Source organism: Artemia sp. Qi Xiang Cuo, chromosome 8, assembly GCF_049724085.1.
Source record: "Artemia sp. Qi Xiang Cuo chromosome 8, ASM4972408v1, whole genome shotgun sequence".
NCBI lineage: Eukaryota > Metazoa > Arthropoda > Branchiopoda > Anostraca > Artemiidae > Artemia > Artemia sp. Qi Xiang Cuo.
The window spans coordinates 57,281,608-57,307,312 of NC_142801.1; the positions used below are offsets into that span (position 1 = coordinate 57,281,608).

Below are 25,705 nucleotides of genomic sequence, written 5' to 3' on the forward strand. Positions count from 1 at the left end.
GATCCACAGGGCAAAAAATGGTTTTTAATTTAATCTCCTTGGTACTTCAATACCTTCCACGGCACATTAAAAAATATATATCAGTAGTGGAAAAATGAAAAACACTTCTGTTTAAATCCGCATATATACATATATATATATATATATAATGAAACCATCGAAGATTGAGTAAACCCATTGATAGAACAAAGGATTGATGCTCTGCTGGGCAATACGGGGCCCAGGGTCGATTCCCTGTGCCGCAAAGTTGACAGGTTTGCAACCTGTCCCGGTAAGAAGACCCAACAACTGAAACATCGATTCGACGCCCCCGCCCTATGCGCTATCAATGGCTCTGGAGGATCTTTATCCTTATCCCTTCTAATCTTAGGATGCCTTGGTGCGTCTCAGCTCAGTCGATACTAAGTTTCAAATTCAAGGAAAACTAGAAAGGCACTTGGATCAATAAAGTATGGCTACACGATATCGTCGTGACATTTTAGGTTCTCTTTATTGGAGTAACCCTCCCCAGAATTGTTATCTTTTCTTTCTGTTTCGGTATCATAAACTTTAAAATGGACTGTTTTTGCAACTTTGCTAGCTCATCTTCTGTGCTCCTTAATTTTGAGGGAAATAAATAAAAAAAAAAAACAAAAAAAAAAACTTTCAAGCCACCGTGCAAAAAGTAGGATAGCATAGTAGCAATGCTAGAGTTTTCATGGCCTAATGAAATTTGCGGCATATTTCGTCTGAAAATGTCATTTTTATACATAAAAATAACTTTTGCTCAAAGAAAAGCCATCAAAGCACAAATTGTACTGCTAAAGTGTCGGCAGCTTTTGTATTTCTGTCAAATTCGGATACTGGCAGCTTTGGAACCTTTTCCTTACCTGTTTTCAAGTATCAAATACCTGACTCAAACAATAAGAACAGTAGAACTTAAATAAAATCATATACGTCCTGCTCCAATCCAAAATTATTTACAGGACAAAATCCATGTACAGACTGTCTCAGACGTTAGAAAAGTAATAGATGAAATGTGAAAATAATAAAGCCTTTAATGGTAGTTTTTTATGCTGCAGCAATGTGGATAAAAACTACAAATTTTTCTTGACCAAACAAGGAATGACATACACTTCAAGACTTCTTACATAGAACACAGCATAAATTATCATCATAAAAAAAGCAAAAGAAAAAAAGAATCAGTCTTCTAAGTCAGGCATCTCTTCTTCATCTGAATCCTCCTCTAGGCCTTCCAAAGAAGGTTTTGGCATACCTCCCATTCCCTTCAACATCTACAAATAAAGAAAAAAATTAATGACTTATTTCGCACCATATCTTTATCCCAAATTAATCGTGTGCAACGAATAAGAAAAACGGAAATGATGAAAAAAAAACTGACGGCAAATCGACTGTAGGCCCTCAGAAGCTACTATGTGCACAGTGTCGATTTTAGAAGAGCAAAAAAAAAAAAAAAAAAAAAAAAAAAACGGAATATCTTTTGAAATGTTTAACCAGGAACTCGGATTCGGACTTTGTTAAGGAGCAGTTTTTTTAAGCATCCATGATAGAAGGATAAGCATAAACATCTTGAAAGCAGCTGAGTTCTCTATTGGTCGAAGGATGGCGCAAAGAGCCCAATGGCGGTCAGATGAAACACTGAAAGCTATAAAACAACGCTGTCAAGCTCGCCTCAGTAGCAATGTACCAGAATTCCACATGCTATTCTCGTTGAGAAAAAAGCCCGTCCATTGCGATAATAAACAGTTCGTCCGCGATGAGGTAAAGGACCTGGAGGATGGTGCCAATAACAGTGACACTGAGACACTGTATAAGACATCTGCATGAATTTATCTCCACGGAACCCACTTCAGGCCGATCTATAGTTTCTGCCAACAGCCCCTCCCCCCCGACCAAATGAAGCAACCCAGCTTGAGAGATGGAAAGGTCACTTCTCCACTCTCCTCAATACCGATGCTGTCTCATATACTGACCTAGATTCGATAAGAGTCACATCGCTTGCACCCACAATTCCACTAAGCAGTCCTGATGAACAGCCTTTTTCCCTAACAACATTAATAAATCCAGGAATAGACAAAATATATAATTACGCACCCAGTGCCTGCAGTACAGCTAATTGCTGCCGTGGCTTCAAACATTGTTCTACATATCGACGTGCACGGAGATCATTCCAAAGGATTAGCGGGATGGAATAATCCTGCTAATATGGAAAAAAAATTGATCCATGAGCCAATGCTCTAACTACAGGGGCATAACGTTGCTCTCCGTGTCTGCTAAACTGTTTGCAATGACCCACCTGCAATGTCTTCGACCATGCTTCGAAGAAACCTAAGAATCAGACAAGCACGATTCACGCCCGGCCGTTCCACAAGGGAGCAGATATTCACTCTGCAGCAAGTAGTAGAAAAGGTTCAGGAGTTTCGACCGTCCATAGCTATCGTCGACTTCAAAACCGCCTTTGACTCTGTAGATGGGAAGTCAATGTGGTTGATACACAGAACAACAAGTCTGCACCAGAAGTTCTACTTTCTTTTTGAGAAACTGAAGTAACTTACAACTAGCCGTGTCCAACTTAACAAGAAGCGTAACCATCTATTCAACATTTGCACAGGAGTTTGGCAGGGATGTGCTGCCAAACTGCCAAACAGAGAAGATGCTAGCAAAGTTGCTCTTAAAATGAGCTGGAGCAAGACGAAAATCATGTTTATCGACTAAGAATCACCTACCCCCTCTTACAGTCGAAGTATGTTAAAACAATAGTAGTCTTAAAGGACTTCACTTACCTCGGCTTCATTCTGTAAAGTGATGGATCAATCAAGAGCAAAATCAATGCGCTAATCACCAAAGTATCTTCCGTCCTAGGGTGACTTCACAAAATCTGAACCACACCTGTAGTCACCCACCTCAGAGAGATACGTATACTCAATGTATCTGTAAGCCCAGTCTATTATAAGCGCAGAAACCAGACCAGCAACCACCACGACTTTGAGGAAATTGGACGAGACTCAAACCAAAGGACTCCAAGAGATAGAGGGATTCCGTTGGTACGATTTTACCAGTAACGCCCATCTACTGACCAATAAGTTGCAGATTTTATTTTCCTAGCAAGTACTGCAGCGCACGCTAAGATGGTACGGTCATCTCCTCCGAATGCCAGAAGAGACCTTCTGTCGTATCACCTACGATTTCAGCCTCGTGGCTGTTGGGTGGAAGCGATCAAGTGATCGTTCAAGAACGAGATGGTTCGATAGCCTAAATCAGTTCCTAAGCAAGGCAGGAACAAGAACAGAACATGCATTCGTTACTGCTCAAGACCAGGTGACTGGAAAAGGATTGTGTCAGCTCTCACCAAGGTGCCAAGCCAGCAGGAGAATTAAGTCAATAAGTCAAGTTACCCAACACACCACAAATACAATTTTTACATTAAAAGACATTTCCATGTGAACAGTTTCGCCTTTTTTCTTTAACACCAAGTTATTTATAAATATGTTACAACTACTAGTTCCGTAATGCAAAATTGTTTTAAATATTCTCTAAGCATAGATAGACTTTGACTAATATTACGTCTAATTTTTAGAAGATTTGGAAACGGGTCTTTAATTTGTAGCAAGTTTTGGTATCTTAAGGTGAACTGACATTAGTCAAGTTGATTAAACCAGATTCTGCATACCAGATTCTTGCAGGCCATTTTCACTGTTTTTAAACAAATTTATTCCATTTCGAGAATCAAATTTAAGACTGGATCAACAAAATCACTTCGTATTGAGAATGAAATTTATCCAATCTCACTAAACGCCTAAGAGGCTGTTCACCTAATAAGTTTTCTTTTCTTCAGCGTAGTGTCTTTCTTAACTAAAATATGCACCAAATAAGCCACATTTAGAAAAAAATCCTTACTAGAAAAGTTGTTCTTGATGTATCAGCCTGAGCTTCTTAGAAAACTCCTTGCCCAAGGTAATGAAATTGTTTGATCTTATACTTCCAAGCTCTAAGGCAACAACAAGGTCGATGAGTAAGAACAGAGTTAAATTAGGTGACCCTGTTTATTTTTTTTACTCTCTTTCAGCCCTTCATGCTCGGGGTTTCTAAACAAACCGCAAAAGAAGAACTGTTTTCTTTGAAACTTGTAGCTAAGATACTGTTCAAAGGTTTACACTGTTAACTAAATTTATTTTCAAGAAGAAAACAATTACTACTTCACTACCTAATTCCTCCTAGTCAAGATGAAAGGTATTTTTAGCTGTCTACTCATTTTCCAAAGTTATAGAAAGTAATTAAATATTTATAGTCGTTTAATTGAGGAAGCGTACTATTATTATTATCGTCTTACTTTTATAATAATGCACAGAAAAGCTCTACATTTATGTAGATAGTGCCTCTCAAATAAGTAAATACAAAAGAATAAATAAAATGTGCACTTCTAAAGGCGATGATGAAGAATTAGATCTTGTTACCCAGAGGAAAAATAGAGGTTAACGTTAAATTCGGTATGAACAGGGAGGTGGTGGGTTTCATTAAGCCCATGTTTATCACCTTGACGTTTAGTTTCTTGTAAGATCCACAAATTCTTATAGTTTCCATATAATGTGCCTTCTTTTAATTTTTTACCCCCCCCCCCCACTCCCATAAAAAATCTTCAATATACACCTGTCCAGCCTAAAGAAGCTAAAAACTAAAGAAGAGTACCATTGTAGTCTATTACCAACTTACATAAATAAGAATGAATAAAAGTTGTCATTCAGTGTTTGAAAAAAAAATTTGACAAGTAGTTAATTACAATTTATGAAAATTGGCTTCAGAAGCGCATCGACAGAGACAATTCGACACCCAAAACATCGTAAAATAGTCATTTTTTATTGCTTACCTTTTTTACATACACTTTTTATTACTCATCTTTTTGAATAATTGAGTTTAAAACGCATTTTTTATTTGAAAAACAAAATTTCTTGCATTTTTTTTTGTATTTAACTATCCTTGTTAATCAACTATTTCCTTTAAACAAAACCAAAAATTTATTACCTCCTCAAAGTTGGGACCTCCAACTCTGAGGTCAGCATCTTCATCCTCTTCTTCATCTTCATCAACCCATTTACTGAAATCAATTTTTAGCCAATGTTGTTTTTCTTTTGTTTTGAGGAGATGTGGCCAGAAAGGCCCTTCATCTTTTTTTGGGAAGTAAAATTCAATTCCTCTTCCTCTCTTCTTAAAAACGGTTGTCTGAAAAGAGAAACGGTCTCACTAAAATATGGCACAAAAGAATAAAATTATGAAATCTAAGACAATAGAATAGAAAGTATAAGAGCTGAAGAAATTTACGTCAGGTTTTGCTATTCTATTCTTCTTCCCCTTGTAGCTAGTACAGCAAATTCTATAGTAAATAGTAATAAACTATTTACCATTTTCAAATTATATTAAACGTAAAAATAACCCCCTTTTTAATAAAATTTGTTAGATAAAACGCTCGATTGGAATCTCAAACAGAAGACTAACGATTTAGCTGACGACATTTTATATTATATTATTTGATGTCAGTACCATTGGTTATAAATATTTTTTGTTCTAATGGAAGAGGTATAACAATACAAAATGTGTAAATCCTGCAACAGTTTTATAACTTTTCTGGGCGAGAACGGAGCTTTACCTGGGTATTCCTATTAGCAAAGACGGTGGATACAATGAAGATGTACAAAGTAGAATAGGCAGACCCCAGGGTGTTCTTGCTTTTTTACTGTTGAAAAAAGTTTATAAGAATAGTAAGACAAGTGTCAACCAAGATTAGAATATTGGAAACTATGTTAGAGAAAGTGGAAAAGTATGATCCTGAAACGTGGTTACTTCAAAAGGCAGGGAAAGAATTTTTAAATGTTTTCTAGATGGTTTGTCCACGGATTGTTATAGGTGCCCATTTGACTGGCCATGTGCAGAACAACGCTACAAAAATATTGTTCAATCAGAGAAGTTCGAAAGGCAGGGTCACCGGAATTGCCCCGGGCGCCGTTTCTGGGGGGGGGGCACCGTGACTGGGTCGGAGCCCACTTTGATTCAGCTTCTTCGGCTTATATCTGAGTAAGAAGGGGGGAGGGTGCTATAATTAACTTTCCCCTGGGCACCACCAACCCGAGGAACGGCTCTGGATTCTATCCACTTTCTAGGGCTATGACGAGTTTCACATAATAAGGAGGTAATAAGGGGTAAGGGGAATACATTTTTGTGATTGGGAGACACATCAGTTTTTCTCCAGTCCCCAAACGGTAGGTTTTGGTTCTGTTCTTTTTAATGGCTGGAGTCCAACAGGCTCTTTGGCTATTTAATTAAAAATGAGAATTGTGCAGCCTGTGATGAAAGCTGTGAAAAGGGAAATAAACAGGAAGGAATAGAGAAGCTCTGCAATATGCTCAATTAAAGCACTAAACAGTTGTTTTCTTAATAGAAAATAACAGAACTAAGACGTTAGCTATTTGTGGCCCAACCACACATTTAGCTGCCCCTTACTGAACCAATTTAGATTGATTGTTCAGCTTGTCCTGTCAAAAAATTCGAAAAGAATACCTTTGCAAAGTGATTATCAACCAGCTTAACCAGTAGAGTGGATTGGAAGCTTTTTAGGGGATTCATTGTGAGACTCCCAGTTTTAAAATTATACAAATTGCTCTTCACAAGTAAAAGATCTTGATCTTCATGAGTAAAAGAGGACAGATTATTATTCCCTTTGGCCATCCATCTGGAGCCAAGCAAAAAGCAGGGCATCCCCAAATAGGGTGAGGAGAGGTAATAAGAAGGGATTGAAAGGAATTTTAAATTTCCCAGAGAGGGTAAAGAGTGAAGATTTGAATAGATTGAGGTGGAGGAGCATACACAGCTGTGTTAGCTGCAGACCACTTGGTCCTGTAGTGAGTTATTAGTAGCAGTACTATATATTCACTATATCAATTTGTGAGTTTATATATATATACACAGATGTGTATATATATACACATATATATATATATATATATATATATATATATATATATATATATATATATATATTTGGATTAAGTCTCACTAAGCTTCTGAAAGCATAGACAACATATTGTTAGCTTTCCTCTGAATCGTATTGGTAAAGCAAAAGCATTAGTTTTGGTCAGATGTGGTTTCCTTTTCTTCTTTTCCAGTTGAATTTTTACCTTCATAATATGCAGTCTTTTTTTGCTTGAATAAAAGATTGTGCATAGAGTTTATGCAATTGGGAATATTTTTATTTTATTAAAATTAATTTAAAATTATTGAAATTAAAATTTTTTCTATTTGTCATGTTGTATTCTTGTGTACATTGTCTTTTAATTTATTTACCCCTCTATCAGAATTATAATGTTTTGTAGAGGGCAGGATTAAAATTAATACTATCAAACAGTTTGCGGGAATGAACTATAAGTAAGGAGCAACTCGGCTCAATAGTAACCAAAACTCTAAAAACGGAATTTGATATCTTGATATTAACAGATACATCAAAAGAATTGATTTTTTATTCTGATTCCAAATATGTAAAGTTCATTAAGTTTAATGTTACCTATCAAAAGTTACTAGCCTAAGAAAATTTGCCTAATTTCCGAAAAAGGAGGGAAAACCTCCCAAAAAGTCAAGGTATCTTAATGACAATCACACACCATTAGATTCACCGTATCAAAAAACCCTACTGTGGAGGTTTCAAGTTCTCATCTGCTAAAATGAGTAAAAACTTTGTAAAATCAAGATACCTAAGAAAATACATTTTTAAGAACTCTAGAGGGGAGAGGGCCTTTTTTTTATAAAAAGAGACTAAAAGATTTTTTCAAGGAAGAAGGGATGCAATTACCCATCCCCAAAGCAGTTGGCACTACAGCATTTGACACAGCCTTACCTGAAAAAAAAAGACTATCTTCCTTAGGAAAACTATAAAAATGTGTATTTTTTTTTATAGAAGGCTAAAACCATGGGTCTATCTCTCATATGCAGAATTTCATGGTGCGATTTGAATAACCAACGCTTTAATTTTTTCTAAAATTACACAATTTTTTTTTAAGCTGGTGATTTTCAATGGGTAGTTTTAAACTTAATGAAATTTACAATTGTAGAATTGTTTGATACATATATTGTTATTAAACATCTTTTTTTAGAGTCCTGGTCTCTATTGACAAAGAATTTTATGAGATTAATTGACCCCTTTGCTGCTTTTTAAAACTTAACAAAATATTTAAAAAATCCACAACTTTTTACAAAAAATAAGTTAAAAATGCAATCTACTCGAAAACCTTTACTATTGTTCAGTTCTCCAGATAATGGTATTCACAGCATTTCCCTTGTGAAGATCTTAAAGAAATCTAACTATTATAATTTTAAAGAAAATGGAAGTGAAACCTCGTTTATAGGCCAAAACATACTCAATTTTGCAACCGTCTTTTGATCAATAGTTTTCCACTACTAGTTTCCATGCATAGGGTTATACCTAAATAACTTAATAAAAATATTTAACTTAATCATTAACAAAAATAATTAATAAATAAAAATTATTTAAAAAATTATTAATGAAATTAATATTCAATTAAATAAATAAATAAAAACAGTTCAATATTAACTAAAGAAATAACATAAAATTAAAAATTAATAAAAGTTAAAAAAATAATATGGAAAAAAATTACTAAATAAAATTAACAACTTCATAAACAATTTCAAAAAAGTTTGTACTCCCTGTCCAAAGGAAATATAACTGGTCTTTGAGATACATCTTTTATGTTTAAAGTAACAAGGACCGTAAAAATTAAATCTACCTGTTAAAATCAGCAACAAACATATGGAACCCAACAGAGAAGGTATAGCTTTCCTTTGAAGATGTTGTTGTCATTGGGAAACAAATGATTGTTTCCCAAAAATTATGTTTGAATTATTATGGATGGAAAACATAGTTAAATCTAATCCAATAATTCAATAATTTCACTTATTTGTTTTCATGTGGCAACACTTACAAAAATTAATAATGAACCAAAATTTTATAATATTGAAACAACAAAAAACTGTGGTTTCAGATAGGAATCAACCAAGTGTTCTTGAATCTTGTTTGGTCTTCAAGAATCTTGTTTGGTCTTCAAGTTTTTTTTTTCAGAATGCATTATTTTCTCTTTTCTAGCTAGAAGAAATAATTATTAAATTAAGCTTTTGCTCCCAAAATTGTTTTTCCTATATCATTAATGTCTACAAAATATTTTTTTATGTGCAAAAAAATTGGCAATTAACAGAATTATCAGCTTAAAATTATATAGTAAAAAAAAAACGGTGGGGGCAATAACTCCCCTAGATTTTGTACCTCCCTCCCAGATTAAAAAAATCATATCAGGGACAAACGGCGGGGGCAGTAGCTTCCCTAGATTTTTTCAAATCCCTCCCAGATTAAAAAAAAAACTTACCTCAGGGACAATAGGTTTATAGAACTCAATAACAATTTCATACAATTTTTGGTCAGGTCCTGCTTTCCCACTGAAGCTTACTTTCTCTGGCTCTACCTTAATATCTGGGTTCTCACAATCAGGTACATCTATTGTTAGGTATATGCAACTTGTCCTTTGTGCCCACAAGACTGGTGGAATCTGTTTACTATAAAATTCAAGACAATTAAGCAATTTAACAACAATAAAAATTAAATATTCCTTGCAAAAATTAAATAGAGTGTAAGGAATTAAATGAAGGATTAATAGAAGTATTCCTCAGTATAACATCATTATATATCAAAGGTCACCCAAGTGTTGGAAAATATAGTCAAGATATTTGGGCCTAGAGACATAACAAACTCTACAAATAATTACATCAAACCCTGTCTTAACAAAAAGAAGAAATAGTTTGATTGTTTGAAATAATTGTGTAATATATTGTAGACCTCCTCAGCAACTTGGGGAGGTTGAAAAATAAAAAGCGGCTGAGGACCATGTATGGAAAAAGTTCCTAAACTGCCAGTAGCAGAATTTGACAGAATTCCAAAAGCTACCAACACTTTAGCAGCACAACTTAATTCATGTGTTTTGACAGCTTTTCTTTGAGCAAAAAGTATTTTTCTAAGTAAAAACATTATTTTCAGACAAGATCTGCCAACAAATTTGAAAACTGCCAAGTAGCATTGCTATTTTGCTACCCCACTTTTTGCATTGTGACTGTGGCTGCTGAAAAAAAAAACACAAGATAAACAGCTGATACTCCTTTTCAAAAAAAAACTTTTTTTTTTACCAAGAATTTTAATTACACATGAAGTTGCACAATTAGTTGATTACTAACCAAAACCAGGGTGGCAAAATTCTCCACCAGTTTAATTTGTGTAACACAAGTCTCCCTGTTTTGCACTGCAAGCACAGAAGAAACTGCACCATAACTACTAAGTTTGAAAACTAAACTGGTGTAGCTCAAGTTTCCACCATGAGTCTCATAAAATTCAGATTTTTTTTTTGGCGGGGGGGGGGGGGGATAAATAAATATATTTTTCTGCTGGCTCTTTATTTTTCAATGGAGGCTCCCTTTTTAGGCAGAATGAAATTGTGGCTTAAATAATTTTTTAAGTTGCGCTTGGTGCTGTCCAAAATGTAGTAGCATTACTTACCAATAACAATGTAAAACCAATTATAGCCATAGTACAAACTGGTTGCACTTGTGCCTGGAATGTGTTTGCATTCAATACCCAATTATTACTTCAACCAGTTAACATTTAGTATGTCACTATAGTACAACACATGACAATCTTGAAGTACTAAATTCCTAGCTCAATATTATTTACATTCATATTAAATATGACACAATAAAATGTACTTTGTGATGAATTTTAAATGAATTCTGATTACCTTAAATTGCATGTCAAGATAGACAAGCTGGTACTGAGCCTCCTAGAAAGAATCTTACTGATTGTATGTCAGGGTTATGATCTGACATCCCAATTTGGACCCCATTAGACATTGGCACAACCCTGAATGACTCCTTCCTTGAAGGTTTCTAGGGTTTGGGACTAAACAGCAGCTTTCTATACTGAAACAGGAAGGACTGAGAACAACTGTTTGTACTCATGCTTGATCTACAGGGGAACATGCAGCATCTTGGATTGTCCTCTTGTGGTACTTGGGAGTGACAGAGAGAAAACCTGACCTAAAGGTCATTTTCTAGTAAGTTGAAAATTGTTAGTGAGATGGAGCACTCATCATAGGATTTTTCTTGCAATATAGGGATAAGCTTTGTTATGAACCTGGAAGATTTATTGCTTCCTTTCTGCAAAACTATAGACATGTATCAAAAACCAAAACAGCTACTCAAACTTTCTACTATTTTTGGGACTTACTACAACAAACTATGCTTAGCCTTTTATTGCTCCGTGGTATGATGAATAACATTGGTAAAAGTCTACTTTACAAATGGAAATATGGAAGAGGTTAAAGACTCTTTTTGAGCATGACAGATGAACCTAAAGCTGAAATAGGCGTTATATTTACCACCCTTGAAGAAATGATATATTTCCTGGAGCAATATTTGGGAACTGCCATAGGGAACAAGTGATGAGAGACCTAATTACTAGTGAGACAACTGCTCTAAAGGAAGCCCTAAGGGAACAACTTGAAAGCTGGGTGAAGATTCTAATATCCAAAACCATGATACAGAGAAGAAGACTAAATATACTGGTCTTAGGAGTTACTACACTAACTGATGATGTCTAGTTTACCAGTGAACACTTATCTAATAAATACAGGCTACCTAATGTCCTAATTTCATATGCCTGTCACCTATTCAATCCTGCCACTCCTGAAACCCCAACCCACTATACCCTCCACCAATCATGTTCTCTGTTCCTGATTTCATGTTGATCTCCCAGAAGTTGTTTGAGACCAAAGGGGTAGTACAGTTCAGAAACAATGTGACAAAAGGCATAAATTACACAAAGAACTGTATAAAAGGCAAGCAGGTGGTGAAACTAAGATTGTGCAAATAAAAAGAAACTCCCAGCAGCACCCAACCACTCTGGATTGCAGGCAATGGGGATGTAGAGAGAGAGCTAACATCAATCATAACAATATAAATATAACTTTATACAGAAATTATAGTGTAAGTGAAACCTATCAAAGCCAAAAGGAAGAGGAACTGCCCTGTACATCAAAACATTGCTAAAAGTAGGACACTTTAATCTTGATTCTCAGTAGAAGCCATGGGTAGATAAAAATTCAGCAAAGGACAATCCCTTGATTATAGGCTGTATTTATAGAAGCCCAAGAAGTCAATTTATAGAAGCTCAAGAAGTCAATTTATAGAAGTCACAATTGCAAATTTTATTAATTCATCCTTGCCATAATGTATCAATTGTTGGAGAGTTCAACTTGCCCCAAATTTTCATAGGTTAATGGCTATGCAACTATAGGAGAAAATGATGACCAAGCTGACCAACTCCTTGAGTGCAACACAACAGCAACACTTTAAGAAACACACAACAGCAACACTTTAAGAAATTTAAAAATAAATTTCTTGTGAATTATTGTCTTGATTTATCAGTAGTTGTACTGAATCAATCATGCTCAAAATCCTCCTCAGGGCCATACTGCGGTGTTTCTTTTGTGGATGGTGAAGTTTCCCCACAGTAGAGTGCAGACGGTCTTGTATCATAGTATTATCCTTTCCTGCTTAGATTAAAGCTTATTCCAATAGGCAATGCAAAGAACTCCCCCTAAAAGAAAAGTCCCTCCGGATCCCACCCTAAATACTAATGAAACTGATCCATTTTTGCCCCATCTTGGCTTGTCAAGCTCACATAGATGATAATGGCTTTCTAGGAGCTCCAAAAAAAAAAGGAAAAATCATCCCCAATCAAAAGTATTTCCCCTCCCCCTGTCCAAGTTTCTCCTTCCCAAAACCTATGAATCTACCTCAAAATTTTTCCTAATACCCTCTTTGAAATAACAAAGATTACTACAATAAGGGTTGCAATTTTCAAAATGTTAAAATCAATATTTTCTCTTAACATTCACAGTGATGGATCTTTGCTAATAGCTGTCCAAGATCAGAAATCAGCAGATATAATACTTAATTTAAAATCTCTTCTGAATACCCCAATTAATTCATCTAAATGGAACCCAAAACAACCCCCAAAGAATAGTAGTACATAATGTTCCCCTAGAAATACCAATTCAGGAGTTAAAAGAAGGGCTCTCAGATAGGGTTGGTAACACAATCCCTGTAGAAGATGTCACTCAACTGGGTAAACCCAACTCTAATGGGTTAAAAACAAGTAGATCTTTCTTATTTACACTGAAGGAAAAAATTAATATCCCAGAAGTTATTCCTATTTGGGCAAATCAAACCGCACAAGGAATACAAGCCAAAGCCTATCCAGTGTCAGAAGTGTCTGAAACTGGGACACACAACAAATAAATGCAATGAAATTCTCCTAGCCTGTAGTAATTGTAAAGGCTCCCATCCTAAAGAGTTGACAACTTACCTTAAATTACCTTAAATTGCACTTGCTAGCGATATGGACGAGTCCAGTGTACGCCAGTTAGTGATGATAGGGCCGCGGGACATCAGCTTCATCCCATTGCGTAAGCCATAGTTTGGTTTCCCATTCCTTATCGAGATTGGCTTTGAAACTGTCAACGGATGGTGAACTCACTGTCATTTTGCTCAGATCATTCCAGAGGCTTATGATGCGGTTGGAGAAGAAATGGTTCCTCTTCCTTGTATTAGCACGTTTCCGAAAAAGCTTCGCTGAATGACCCCTGGTTCTTGACAACTGGGCAGGCTGAAAGAGGTCCTTGTCGTCAGACTTGAGCAGTTTGTAGGTCATTATCATATCACCTCTTCGCCGACGGTATGTCAGAGTTGGTAGCTTGAGGCTCTGCAGTTGGCATTCATACTCTTTGTCTCTGAGCCCCTTTATGCATTTTGACGCCCATCTTTGGACAGACTCGAGAGCCATCTGGTCTGTTTTATTAATTGGCGTGGCGACACACATTCTAAATTCTAATCTTGGTCTCACCAGGCTCTTGTAAAGTTTTGTGATTATTGCAGGGGATCTACTTGTCATTATACGTTTGATGAGACCAAGAGTTTGGTTCGCCTTTGCTACTGCAGCTTGGGTGTGGCAGTTGAAATTAAGGTCTTTGTCTACAACGACCCCCAGATCTCTTTCAGAGGGACTCTCAGAGAGTGGCTGTCTCACACCAGCATTTGCTGACATCGAGTATTGCCATTGTGGGTTATTTCTTCCAAAATGGAGAACCTTGCACTTTTCGACATTAAACTTGAGCCTCCATATCTTGGCCCATTTGCCAAAGCTGTCAAGATCTGACTGTATTGAGGTCACACCTTGCTGAGTTCCGACAGGACCAATGAGCTTCGAGTCATCGGCGTATAGGCTAAGCTTGCTTGTAACGGTTCTTGGAGCGTCATTAATATATACATTGAAGAGTGTAGGTCCCAAAACTGTTCAACTTGCAACAACACTCAGCCTACATGTATCAATTGTAAAGGTTCACATGAATCCACCAATAAATCACAATGTCGTGCATATAAGAAAAGAGCACTAATACTCCAAATAGCAACAGAGAAGGTCATTCTGTACCCTTTTACAGCTATGGAAGCAAATGCTGCCCAATCACACCAAATAAAACCTATATTGAAATCAAACAAAACTCCAAAGTCAAACACTCCCAATGCATCAAGTACCCCTTAACACTACCAGGAATTAATCCCTCAACTGATAAACTGGATGCACAACCAAACATGCAAACCCCAAATATATGCTTATTTATTCTAAACTGCAATGCAGTTCAGGCCATGAATATACAACAAGAACAGAAAACAAAAATCATTGCTGAATTGGCAAAAATCTACATCCCTAATCATATGCTCATTCAAGCAAAAAAAGATCTTGCTCTACAATTAACAAAGCTGAACATTGATACACAGTTATATGAAAATTAAATCAACAACACAACACATATCAATACCCCAGTGGAACATAAGAACACTTACAGAAAATAAGCTATATGAACTAATATCTTTTATGAATAATAATTCCATTGAAATTGCTTGCCTCCAGGAAACTCATTTGAACAAAAATAAACAAATTAAGTCTCTGGGATATACTATCCTGAGAAAGGATAGATCATCAGAGAGAAAAGGAGGTGGAGTAGCCTTAATAATTAATAACAATCTAAAATTCTGTGGCATCAAATTTCTAGATTTTGTAAATGATGTTGATGAAATTGGTTGGCTGAATAATACAAAAACTTACATAATAAGCTTTTACAACCCTAATGGCCAAACCAAAGATGCCATGGATTTCTTCAGTTATATAAATATTCATAATATGTTGAAAAATATAATTATTTGTGGAGACTTTAATGCCCACAGCCTTTTGTGGGGGAATAAACCAGCAAATAAAGCTGGTAAGTTCATTGAGCGTATGACTTCAAATAACATTGATTTAGCTGTTGCTACCCCTCCAAACCTGAATACATATTTAAACCCCAAAAGTGGCAGTTTCTCTAAAATTGACCTACAAATTGTGTCATTAAATATTTTGAATAAAATTTATATAAATAAAATTGATAGTCTATGTACTGACCACTTTGCCATAGTTTGCTCTCTAAATGAACCTGCTGAAACTCTATCACATACCTCCAAATATATCAACACAAATATTCCCTAAACACATTCCCAAAGCAGGGTGGACAAATGAGTGCCAAGATAAATGGAGAACAAACAAGGCATGCTAGGAGAACATTCCTAAAAAAAAAATTACCTACTACATATTTAAAAAAATTACAAGCAGAATCTAATCTAATAAGGACTATAATAAATGCCAAATATAACTACTGGAATAATTTTGCAAGTAATCTCTCCAGAGAAACACATGAGCCAATTATACATAAAGTTATAAGCCACATCTGTGGGAAGAAGGCTTCCCCCAACCCACTCCTGTATGAGCTTTTACATAATAATACCTATTATGACAATGATAATGAAAAAGCTAAACTATTTGCCACTCTTTTTGTTAATAAGCTACCATCAAACAATTGCAGCAAAACATCCCCAATTCCTATGAACCCTAGTTACCAACCTTGCCCAGGATCCGAGTATATAACCAGTCCATTTTCAATCCAGGAAATGAATAATGCAATTAATCATATTAGGACCAAGACTAGCGGCAGCTATGACAATATACACCCTACATGGATAAAGAATCTCACCCCTTCATACAAACAGGAACTTCTAAATTGTTATAATCATGCTTTGGCTTCATCTACGTTCCGCAATATCTGGAAATGTTTGTCCTTCCTACCAATCCTAAAGAAAAATAAACCCAAAAATAAACCTGAGTCTTATAGGCCCATAATGATTACTCCTGTGATGGGGAAAATAATGGAGAAAATGATCTATTATTGACTCCTCTGGTTTGTTGAAAAAAATAATATGATGCCTTACACTCAAACTGGTTTCAGGAAACACCACTACTCAACAGATGCTTTCATATTATTAACAAATGCAATAAATGAATCATTCTCAAAAAATAGTGTCCTAGTCGCAGCTTTCCTAGATTTTGAAGGGGCATATGACCATGTAAACCACCAAATCCTCTTAAATAAATTTGCAAACCTTGGACTACCCCCCAAGCTAGTATCTTTTATAAAATTGTTCATAGAACTGCGAAGTTTCATTGTTTGTGTAGGTTCAGCCTCATCACCTCAAAAGACAATAGCCAAAGGCCTTCCTCAGGGAGCAGTCCTCAGCTGCCTCCTCTTTGCCCTATATCTCTGGGAAATGAACCTCCCCCACACGAATTTACAATATGCTGATGATCTGGTACTATGGTCATCTGGCAACACCCTTGAGATTGCACAGTCAAAGCTGCAAAAGTCACTTTTCCAATTTGAAAAATTTTCTCAATATTCAGATTTACCCATTGCACCTACAAAGTCAAAAATGATCCTATTTCACCGAAAGCAAAACCATGTTAATGCAAGACTAACTCTAAATGGAACAACTATTCCGGAAGATAATAATATTAACTACCTAGGTCTCATGCTTGACCAAAAATTTAATTTCCACCTCCACATTTCAAACACAATAAAAAAATGCTACAACTAGACTAAAAAGACTTTTTTCCACACCCTGGGGCTGTAAGGAGAAAACCTTACTCCAGTTTTATAAATCACATATAAGACCCAATATTGACTATGGGCTCATCATCTATGGTGCATGTGCAAAGACCCAGATGCAAAAAATTGAAACAATACAAAATGACATAACACGTCTCATATTTGGTCTTAGGAAACCCACAAACACCAAGTTTCTGCTTATGGAGAGTGGATTAACAACAATAAGGGAGAGACATAGCTTTCTTTCGAAAAAACATCTTACAAAAATTGAATCAAATAGCTCACACACTCTACATAATTGGTTAAGAAATCCAGCCATGTATAGAGGCATTGCAGATGAGTATGCCAATATTCAGAAGAAGTTCCCTGTACCCTCAAAGTCTATTGCACCTACTTTCCCCCAATCCCCTCCATGGAATTGATCAATCCCCATAATAAATACTGATTTCTCAAAGTGGACTAAAGATTTAACCCCCATTGCTTTTGTCCAGAAAAAATTTGCTGAACTTAATACAATTGCCTATAAAAACCATTTCCAAATCTTTATTGATGGGTCCAAAATGAATGAGAAGGTAGCAAGTGGTTTTTTCCTTCTTCACCTGAAAATTGCAATGGGTGAGAGATTGTATAATAATGTATCTATAATGTCTGCAGAGTTAAATGCCATAGTCATGGCATTAGAACACCTTATGGAAAACCAACCTCTGATTGCTAATTCTAATAATATTATAGTTTATTCCAACTATTTATCAAGCCTTGAGTTGCTGTCTTCAGCTCCTCAGTATAAGTTGGATATTGAGACTTATCATTGTTGTAGTATTATAGATAATCTTGCTTCAACTGGCATAAGAACTTATTTTCAGTATATTCCTAGCCACTCTTGTATAAGTGGTAATCATCAGGTTGATGAAATAGCAAAAAATGCTATAAATATTGACCAGCCAAGTGGGAGACCAATCCCCATTAGAGATATTTATTGATGGAGACTATCAGATACTATGTTTAATAAAAATAATCCTATCCTTTCCTCCTTTCCCAATAAGTATTTTTCAAAGATTTATCATAGAATTCGTTCTGGAACAAATGGACTAAATTTTCTTGCATTCTTGTACTAGTTTCCTAATTCAAGTGGTTCAGTTCCCCTGTCCCCTCTCTGCAGGTATTGTAATATGAATAATGAAACAATTGACCACTGCCTATTTGAATGTAATATGCTGATGTCTGCACAACATACCTTGCTTTGTAAACTCTTAAAATGCTTCAAACACCACAAAATCTCACTATCAGCCAAGAGCCTAGCCAACTATACCTGCACACAGAGCATAGAAATCAACATCTATCATCTTATATTTGAACTCCTTGAGTCGAAATATCTACTGAAAGATATCTGAGAATATCTAACAAATAAGAGACAACCAAGCCAGTAGCTCTGTAGCCCGCAGAGTGAAGCAAAAGGAAAAGGGCTAAATAGTATGGACTGAAAAGCCTGCCTGCTGTGAAATAGAAGAAGAAGAATTTGTTATATAAGACAATTAATTTCCCAGCTAGGTACAGAGAGGGCTAGAACCCAAACTGTCCCAAATCTTCTATTTGTTAAAGATAATGAAGGAATCCTGAGTGTTTACCCAGAACCACCTTTTGGTACAATCGATCATATTACTACTGTTGGAAAATTACTGCAAAATTAAAACCAAGTTAGTAAAATTGGTTAAATAAGGTAAAATTGACTAGAAGACCAATTGAGCAATTTTTTTTTGTCCATTATATTTTCAATTTTTAATAATTTTTTCTTAAATTTTGATTTTCCTAGGCTTAAAAAGGCAATACCCCTCTATTTTAAAAACCAATAGGTAGAAATTTTCTAAAGTAAACAAATTCATTTTACACTCATTTTATTTATCCATAGTAAATAAGCTTTGATTTGCTTAGGGTCAAAGACAGGGGCTAATTTGGGCCCAATCCCCTGACACTTCAAATTTCTTTGAATTTCTAGACACTCCCTAATCAAATTATCTAGCATTTTTTTTTTTTTTATAATTGTCCTCACCCTTCTCTGGAAAAAAAAATCAATTAGGAATTCCAATTTAGTTTTTTTTTATGATATACCCTCTGCAAATAAAATCATTCATTAGCAGTAAAAAAAAAAAAAAAAACCACCAAGTGCATCCCTTTCCATTTTGTTCCAGTTCTATCTTGGCATGGGTGTTAAAATAAAAGATCATTTGTTTTGCCCTTCATTTATTGTAGTGACAATAGACAACTGCACTGCCACTGCTGATGTTTCTTTTATAAAGCGTTTTTTTTTCCACTGCCCAATGTGTCCATTGCAATACTATTCTACACACCTCGAAAAATACTCAGTGAAACAAATGGTTGGTAAATAAACAGTCTGACTTAACAAAGTCTAGCAGAATATTAAAGTATATATATGAAAGTATAGAATACAAAAGTAGATGTAGTTAAAATTTTTCAATATTAGAATATTACTAGACATAAAATTATGCAAGCAGTTAAAAATAATGTACAGTCTTTAACCACACACATAATTTTATTTCAGGTAATATTGCAACAGTTGGACATTTCATGCTGAAGAGAAGTAAATAAGCACTGATTTACCAAATTAACACCAAAAAAGCTACATATGTTCTAGGCTTTATACTGGGTAACATTGCTACTTGGCAGTTTTCAAATTTGTTGGCAGATTTTGTCTGAAATTACCATTTTAACATAAAAAATACTTGTTGCTCAAAGAAAGGCTGTCAAAACAAAAGTTGTGCTGCTAAAGTGTCAGCAGCTTTTGGAGTACTGTCAAATTCTGTAATAGGCAGCTTTGGAACTTTTTCTATACCTGGGGAGAGGTAAGGTGATGCAAAGCATATATAGGAATAAAATAAATAGGCTACTTTAGAATACTATAGGATAGATTCCAGAATTTTATAGTGTGGATCAAAGTATGTCCAAGGAAAGTATTCTGAAGTGTCTACTTCTACTCCTTCTCTCTCTGGAGGGCACTGACCTTTGATGACTTTAAAAAATCTTTTTGCTATCAAAGTGAAAACTTGAAAATAGATCTTCTGCTTAAATGAAGTAGGCCTACAAGAAATTCTGTAATAGGCAGCTTTGGAACTTTTTCTATACCTGGGGAGAGGTAAGGTGATGCAAAGCATATATAGGAATAAAATAAATAGGCTACTTTAGAATACTATAGGATAGATTCCAGAATTTTATAGTGTGGATCAAAGTATATCCAAGGAAAGTATTCTGAAGTATCTACCTCTACTCCTTCTCTCTCTAGAGGGCACTGACCTTTGATGACCTTAAAAAATCTTTTTGCTATCAAAGTGAAAACTTGAAAATAGATCTTCTGCTTAAATGAAGTAGGTCTACAAGAAAAGTGTTTTCAGCTTCACAACTTTGCTAAATCTCAATTTATGAAGTTTCAAAGATCTGCCAATACATTTCCTAAATCTAGAAACAAAGAACCCATTGATATGGCTTGATATTCTACTAAAAGGACATCCACCATATGGCTAACATGGGAGTAAAGTGCATTGGTGATGCAAATTGATGTAATATTTGGATTGAGGATGCAATTCTATGTATATATTTGCACATTTGAGGGGAGGGGGGAGGTGGTGGTATATATTCTGTGAATATATAGGTCCTAAGAAATTCATTTATTTCTTAGAAAAACTGGAAAACCAGGAAAGAAGTGAAGATAAAGGCTTCCCCCCTGCAAAAAGTGCTAGGCTAACTAGGATTATTCTACATATTATGGAGTAAGAATTGTTTTCTTAATATGTTTCCTTATGTCCAGCTGGACTCCTAGGCTTAAAATACTGGTTGACCAGTTGATTAATTTAAAGATTTGTATATATAGCCTATACACTGTCAAACTGACCATCTGGTGGTATCCCCTATATTGTTGTTTTGTCAAAATTCCAAGTCAAGTTATTAACCTGTCAATTTGGCAAATTTATAAGACTTAGAAATCAGAAGGGTTAACAAAGTAGCTTGGAAATAGCCTACCTTCTTAAGAGCATATTTTTGGCCCTGGATTCATTAGGCTAGCCTACTGAAATTTGTATTTTCCTAATCTAACCATTTTCCAAGATAGCAAAAAGTAGGTTGTCTAAACTTTAACCTAAATTGGAATTGAGCAAAGTTGTGAAGCTGAAAATATGTTCCTTGTAGGGCTATTCTACTTCATTTAAGCAGATCTAGGCCTATTTTGCAAGATTACACTTTTATGACACAAAGATTTTTAAAGAACATAGACAATCAGTGCCCTATAGAGAGATGAGCGGAGGTAGGTAAATGAAAACAGCCTACCTTCCCAGGACATAGGCCTACTTTAGTCTGTAGGCTAGATCCATCTCTAAAAGTTTCATAATCCTAACCTAACCCCTTTCCAAGATAGCAAAAACTAGCTTGTCTAGAATTTTACCTATTTTTGTAATGAAAAGTATGTATGCTTAATATTTCTTGGAGATAGGCTAGCCTAACAATTGAATAAAAGTTTAGCCTACTTCAGATTTTGGTAAAGTTATACAAAATCATATTATTGAGTTAGGACTAAAATGAATACACCATTCGATTCCTTTTTTATGCTGATTATGAATATAATAAGCATTTCTAACAGAAATTAATTTCAGCCCCGCCCCCCTATATATGCCAATTCAGGGTTAGGTATATATAGGGGGAGGGGGGCTGAAATTCATTTCCGATAGAAATGGTTATTATATTCGTAATCAGCATAAAAAAGGCATCGAATGGTGTATTCACTTTATTCCTAACTCAATAATATGATTTGGTAGAACTTTACCCAGATTTTGTCTAGCCTAATTGTATCCAGAAATTAACATTGCCTTAGCGGTGGTCTTTAAAGACGACGACAGGTATAAATTTTTAAATACCTAGGCCATAGGAAACTGACAATGAGATCAAAATATATTTACTCTGAAGCCATATTTGAAGATGCCTTTTTCCAAGTTGAGCCAAAAAACGATTCCTTGTTTCGATTTCTTTTCTTTCTTAAAAATAGACGGAATGGAGGATGTCGGCTAATAATTATGGCCATCTAGTCTTGAGACATCTAGGGTACCTTAAGTCATCTTTTTCCCTCTAGTCGGGGAGCCAAAGTTGAAAAAGTCGTCAAATAACGATTTGTAAAAAACATTTTGGTACATGAGTTCTGTCTTTTGGAAACGATATTTTCGAACATGCTGATTCCATTTATTTCAGGAATTGCGACCACCAAAGTGCGCTTCATAGTTTAATATGAGGTCAAAGTTTCGACTCGATCATCTATGGTGAAAAATTTTAAACTTAACTTGTTCATTACTAAGTAGATGACACTGCATCTTTCTCGTGGCTTTGTTATGGTTATGTTGACTGCCATGTGCCATGCTACTGTGTAAATAAATTGATGGTTCAAAAGCTTAAAAAGCTAATTAACTCTATTATTTGATCCTCAAAGGTTTGTCTTTACCAGTATTTCACTTTTTATTGTTTCGCCTCGTCTTTTAGGAATATAAATTTAAAATGGATAGGCTAAAAGTAAAAGTCTTACCAGTTTTGGGGTCAAAGGATAGTTAGAGGCTCACTTAAGTGGTTTAAAAGTAGGGTAAAGGTGCAGATTAGTTCCCCCTGATAAAAGCAACTTGTTTCTTACTATTATTCAGTAAATTGCAGGGGTGTCCAGGGGAGGGGTTTTACGAGGAGCTTGGCTCTTTTGTGAGTTAGCCTTGGTGGTACGGTACAGTTTTTTTTCAAGCATAGTCAAGCAAAGGTGGTACACTCTGACAATACTTGGCTGTATTCTCTTTCCTTTTTTGTTTGTCAAGAGTCTCACTATTTAAAATTGCTCCTCTAGTCACTAACTTTATAGTGCATCAAGAATATCCGGTTTATGGAAATATGTGATGGAAATCCAGAAAAAGGAATAGCCATCCAGACTTGGCGGATTTTTAAAATAATATCGGTACAAGTTTATCAGCCATCCTTATCAAATCTGTTTTTCTGAGCCAAAACCTATAGAAAACAATTATAGAGCCTCAGTTTGACAATTTACCTTTTTTCTATTTTAAACCACATCAGACAGCTATTTTATTTATCACTCATCATGTTGAATCGTCTCCTTCTGCTGGCATTTTTTCCAGAAACGCTGTCCACACTACAGTCTTCCCTCCCATTTTTCCATTTTTGGACCCTCTGATCCTTCCTGCCCAGAAAACGGAAAAATGGGATGGAAGACCTGTCTGCATTTCCGGATTTCCATCCCATTTTTCCAGAAAGCGGATAGTCTGGATGTGCTATTAGGTGGCACAACAAAATTTTAGGCTAGGTGGAAGAAGGTTTGGTGGTACCTTCTTTTTGGCCAACACGATGCCGCAATGCCCAATACCATGCCACAAAGTTGTAAAATTGTTCAATGGAGCATTATTATTATTATTTAGGGCGGACTCAAATGGGTTGAGACTCAGGCCTCTAAGGCCCATTGCCTCCACAATGGAGCATTAAGAATTGTCATTTTCCATCTTTTGAGGGACCAAGACTGAATATGAGTATGCTTTACAGAGGCAAAAAATTGAAATTTAGCACTAAGAAGTGTCTTTTTTCTTCCATTTTGGACTTCTAATCACTGCTGGAGGGGGGCCTTTAATTACTTTCTGGTTTGAAGATTTTTTTCACCAGGTCTTTCCACTGCTTATAGGGTCCTATTATAGACTAAAATAGTCTGTAGATACTGGAAATGGATCGGTTATATATCATGAAGAAATTCTTGAATTTTTTTTCTAAGGTTACCATTAGTACCATACTAAATTTCTTCTCTATTTTGCAGAATAGCATGGAATCATTTGCCAGAAAAAAATTAGATGCTCTATATAGCCCCCCCAAAAAAAAAAAATTACTATGCAAAGTGTTTAATCTGCCAAACCGATGGAAAAGGACAGCTTCACACTGTTAGTGATATAAAACGTGTCCGAGAACTTCTATTGACCAGATGCAAGTGCAATGCTAAGTACCATGCTCTAAGAAAGGACTGTCAGCAACCAAACTTCTTACAAAAAAAGCTTGTTTGGCATAGAACTTGTAGACAGAAATTTTTGTCTTGTGATCTCCATGGAGGTCTTCAGGAAGAAAATATGCCAGCTACACCTGCAAGACTCACTAGAACATTGGCAACAGAAGTGAGTTTCTCATATGCCGACTGTTGCATCATTTGTGGCAAAAAGGGAAGTACCAAGCGTAAAAGTGAGAATCTTCTTGGAATTAAAACGATAGAAAGGCAACAGAAGTTATCACAGCATGCTGAAAGACTTTTACGAGAAATGCCTGCTGTGTTTGCAAGGTCCAAAGACAAAAATTTGATTCAGTTGAGTTCAAAATACCACCAAAAATGCATGCTTAGCTTCTTTAAAAAGAAGACTGAGGAAGAGACTAACTTTTCTGCCAGAGAGGCTGTTGTAAAAAGTGTGGTGGGTGAAATTGAAACTCGTCTTAAGGAAGGAAGAATATACTCGCTTAGTGATCTAAGACAGAAATTAAGCAGTGGACTAGCTAGTTCAGGTCTGGAAATAAAGGCCCATGATGTTAGGATACTGAAAAAGCAATTGAGTGTGAAGTATGGCAAAGCACTAGAAGTGAGCTCTAGTAAAAAGGCAGACCAGTGCTTTTACTATTTGAAGCATAAGGTATCTGTTGGAGCCCTGAGCCGTCAGGTTTCAAAGTTTGTCAAAGAAGCAGATGATTCAGTTGTGCTCGTAGAGAGTCCTACCTTAGATACAGACTGTGAAACAAACGAATCTGGCAGAGAGAGTGACAGTGAATCATTTGACTGTGAAGTAGTGTGGGACAGTGAAGATGACATGCAAAATAGTGGCCCTGAATCAGTTGAAAACGGAACATAAAGTCAAGATTGACCTCGTCAACATATCAAATTATATTTAGGAAGTGACGGAGGTGGCAAGAAAAGTAACAATCGCAGCCTATGGAAAGAATCCTACTGACTTTAACTCCTTGAATGACTTGCGAGTGCACTTATTCCATAGGAAAAAATCATTAAAAATCTTCCGCCCACTGAAAACAGCTTTAAATATCACATCCTTAGAGTTGTATATCAGTGGGGAATCGTTTGACAGGCTATGGAGTCTGAACCAATAGTTTTAGACCCCCTAAATTTCGGATGGGTATACAGTGACGCTTTCGGGGTTATTCCTCTGACAAATTCATTGTCGCAGTGGCCGATTTCTATAAACCGTATTGCAGTTCATTGCAAGTGTAGAAATAAGTGTATTGGAAAGTGCTCCTGTGCTGGAATCCGCAAGTGCGACTTGCTTTGTGCTTGTGCTGGGTCATGCGATCTTTCTGAAAGTGACGACGAGTTTGACTTAATAATAACTTAAAAAACATTGCTAAACATATTTAAGTTATGTATATTCGACCAATCGTATGTTAATAAAATTGTAAAAAGCAAAAGCTTGTAAAAGCAGTTTGAAGCATATTGAAGCTGTTGTGCTTGAAGCAGGATTTTTTTTTTTTTTTTTTTTTTTTTTTTTTTACTGATGTCGTAA

The 25,705-nt window shown here is 35.7% G+C and overlaps 1 protein-coding gene across 1 annotated transcript; it reads right to left on the minus strand.

The window, feature by feature from the left end:
* Positions 1–1,017: 1,017 nt before the first annotated feature.
* LOC148949601 (uncharacterized) lies at positions 1,018–22,230 on the minus strand. Its single transcript, XM_089093032.1, has 4 exons — positions 22,088–22,230; positions 9,420–9,606; positions 5,020–5,217; positions 1,018–1,274 (listed from the first exon to the last, which is right to left on the minus strand). Exons 1-4 carry the CDS (start codon positions 22,207–22,209, stop codon positions 1,182–1,184), a joined length of 600 nt encoding a protein of 199 aa, XP_088949158.1. The 5' UTR covers positions 22,210–22,230; the 3' UTR covers positions 1,018–1,181.
* Positions 22,231–25,705: the final 3,475 nt, after the last annotated feature.

Excerpts from the sequence above, each read along its gene's own strand:
- LOC148949601 (XM_089093032.1), bottom strand. The coding sequence starts at position 22,209 with ATGGCCATAATTATTAGCCGACATCCTCCATTCCGTCTATTTTTAAGA. Across the intron at positions 5,218-9,419 it reads ATAAACCTATTGTCCCTGAG|ACAACCGTTTTTAAGAAGAG; the intron begins GTAAGTTTTTTT and ends TTCTCTTTTCAG. Across the intron at positions 1,275-5,019 it reads GAGGTCCCAACTTTGAGGAG|ATGTTGAAGGGAATGGGAGG; the intron begins GTAATAAATTTT and ends CTTTATTTGTAG.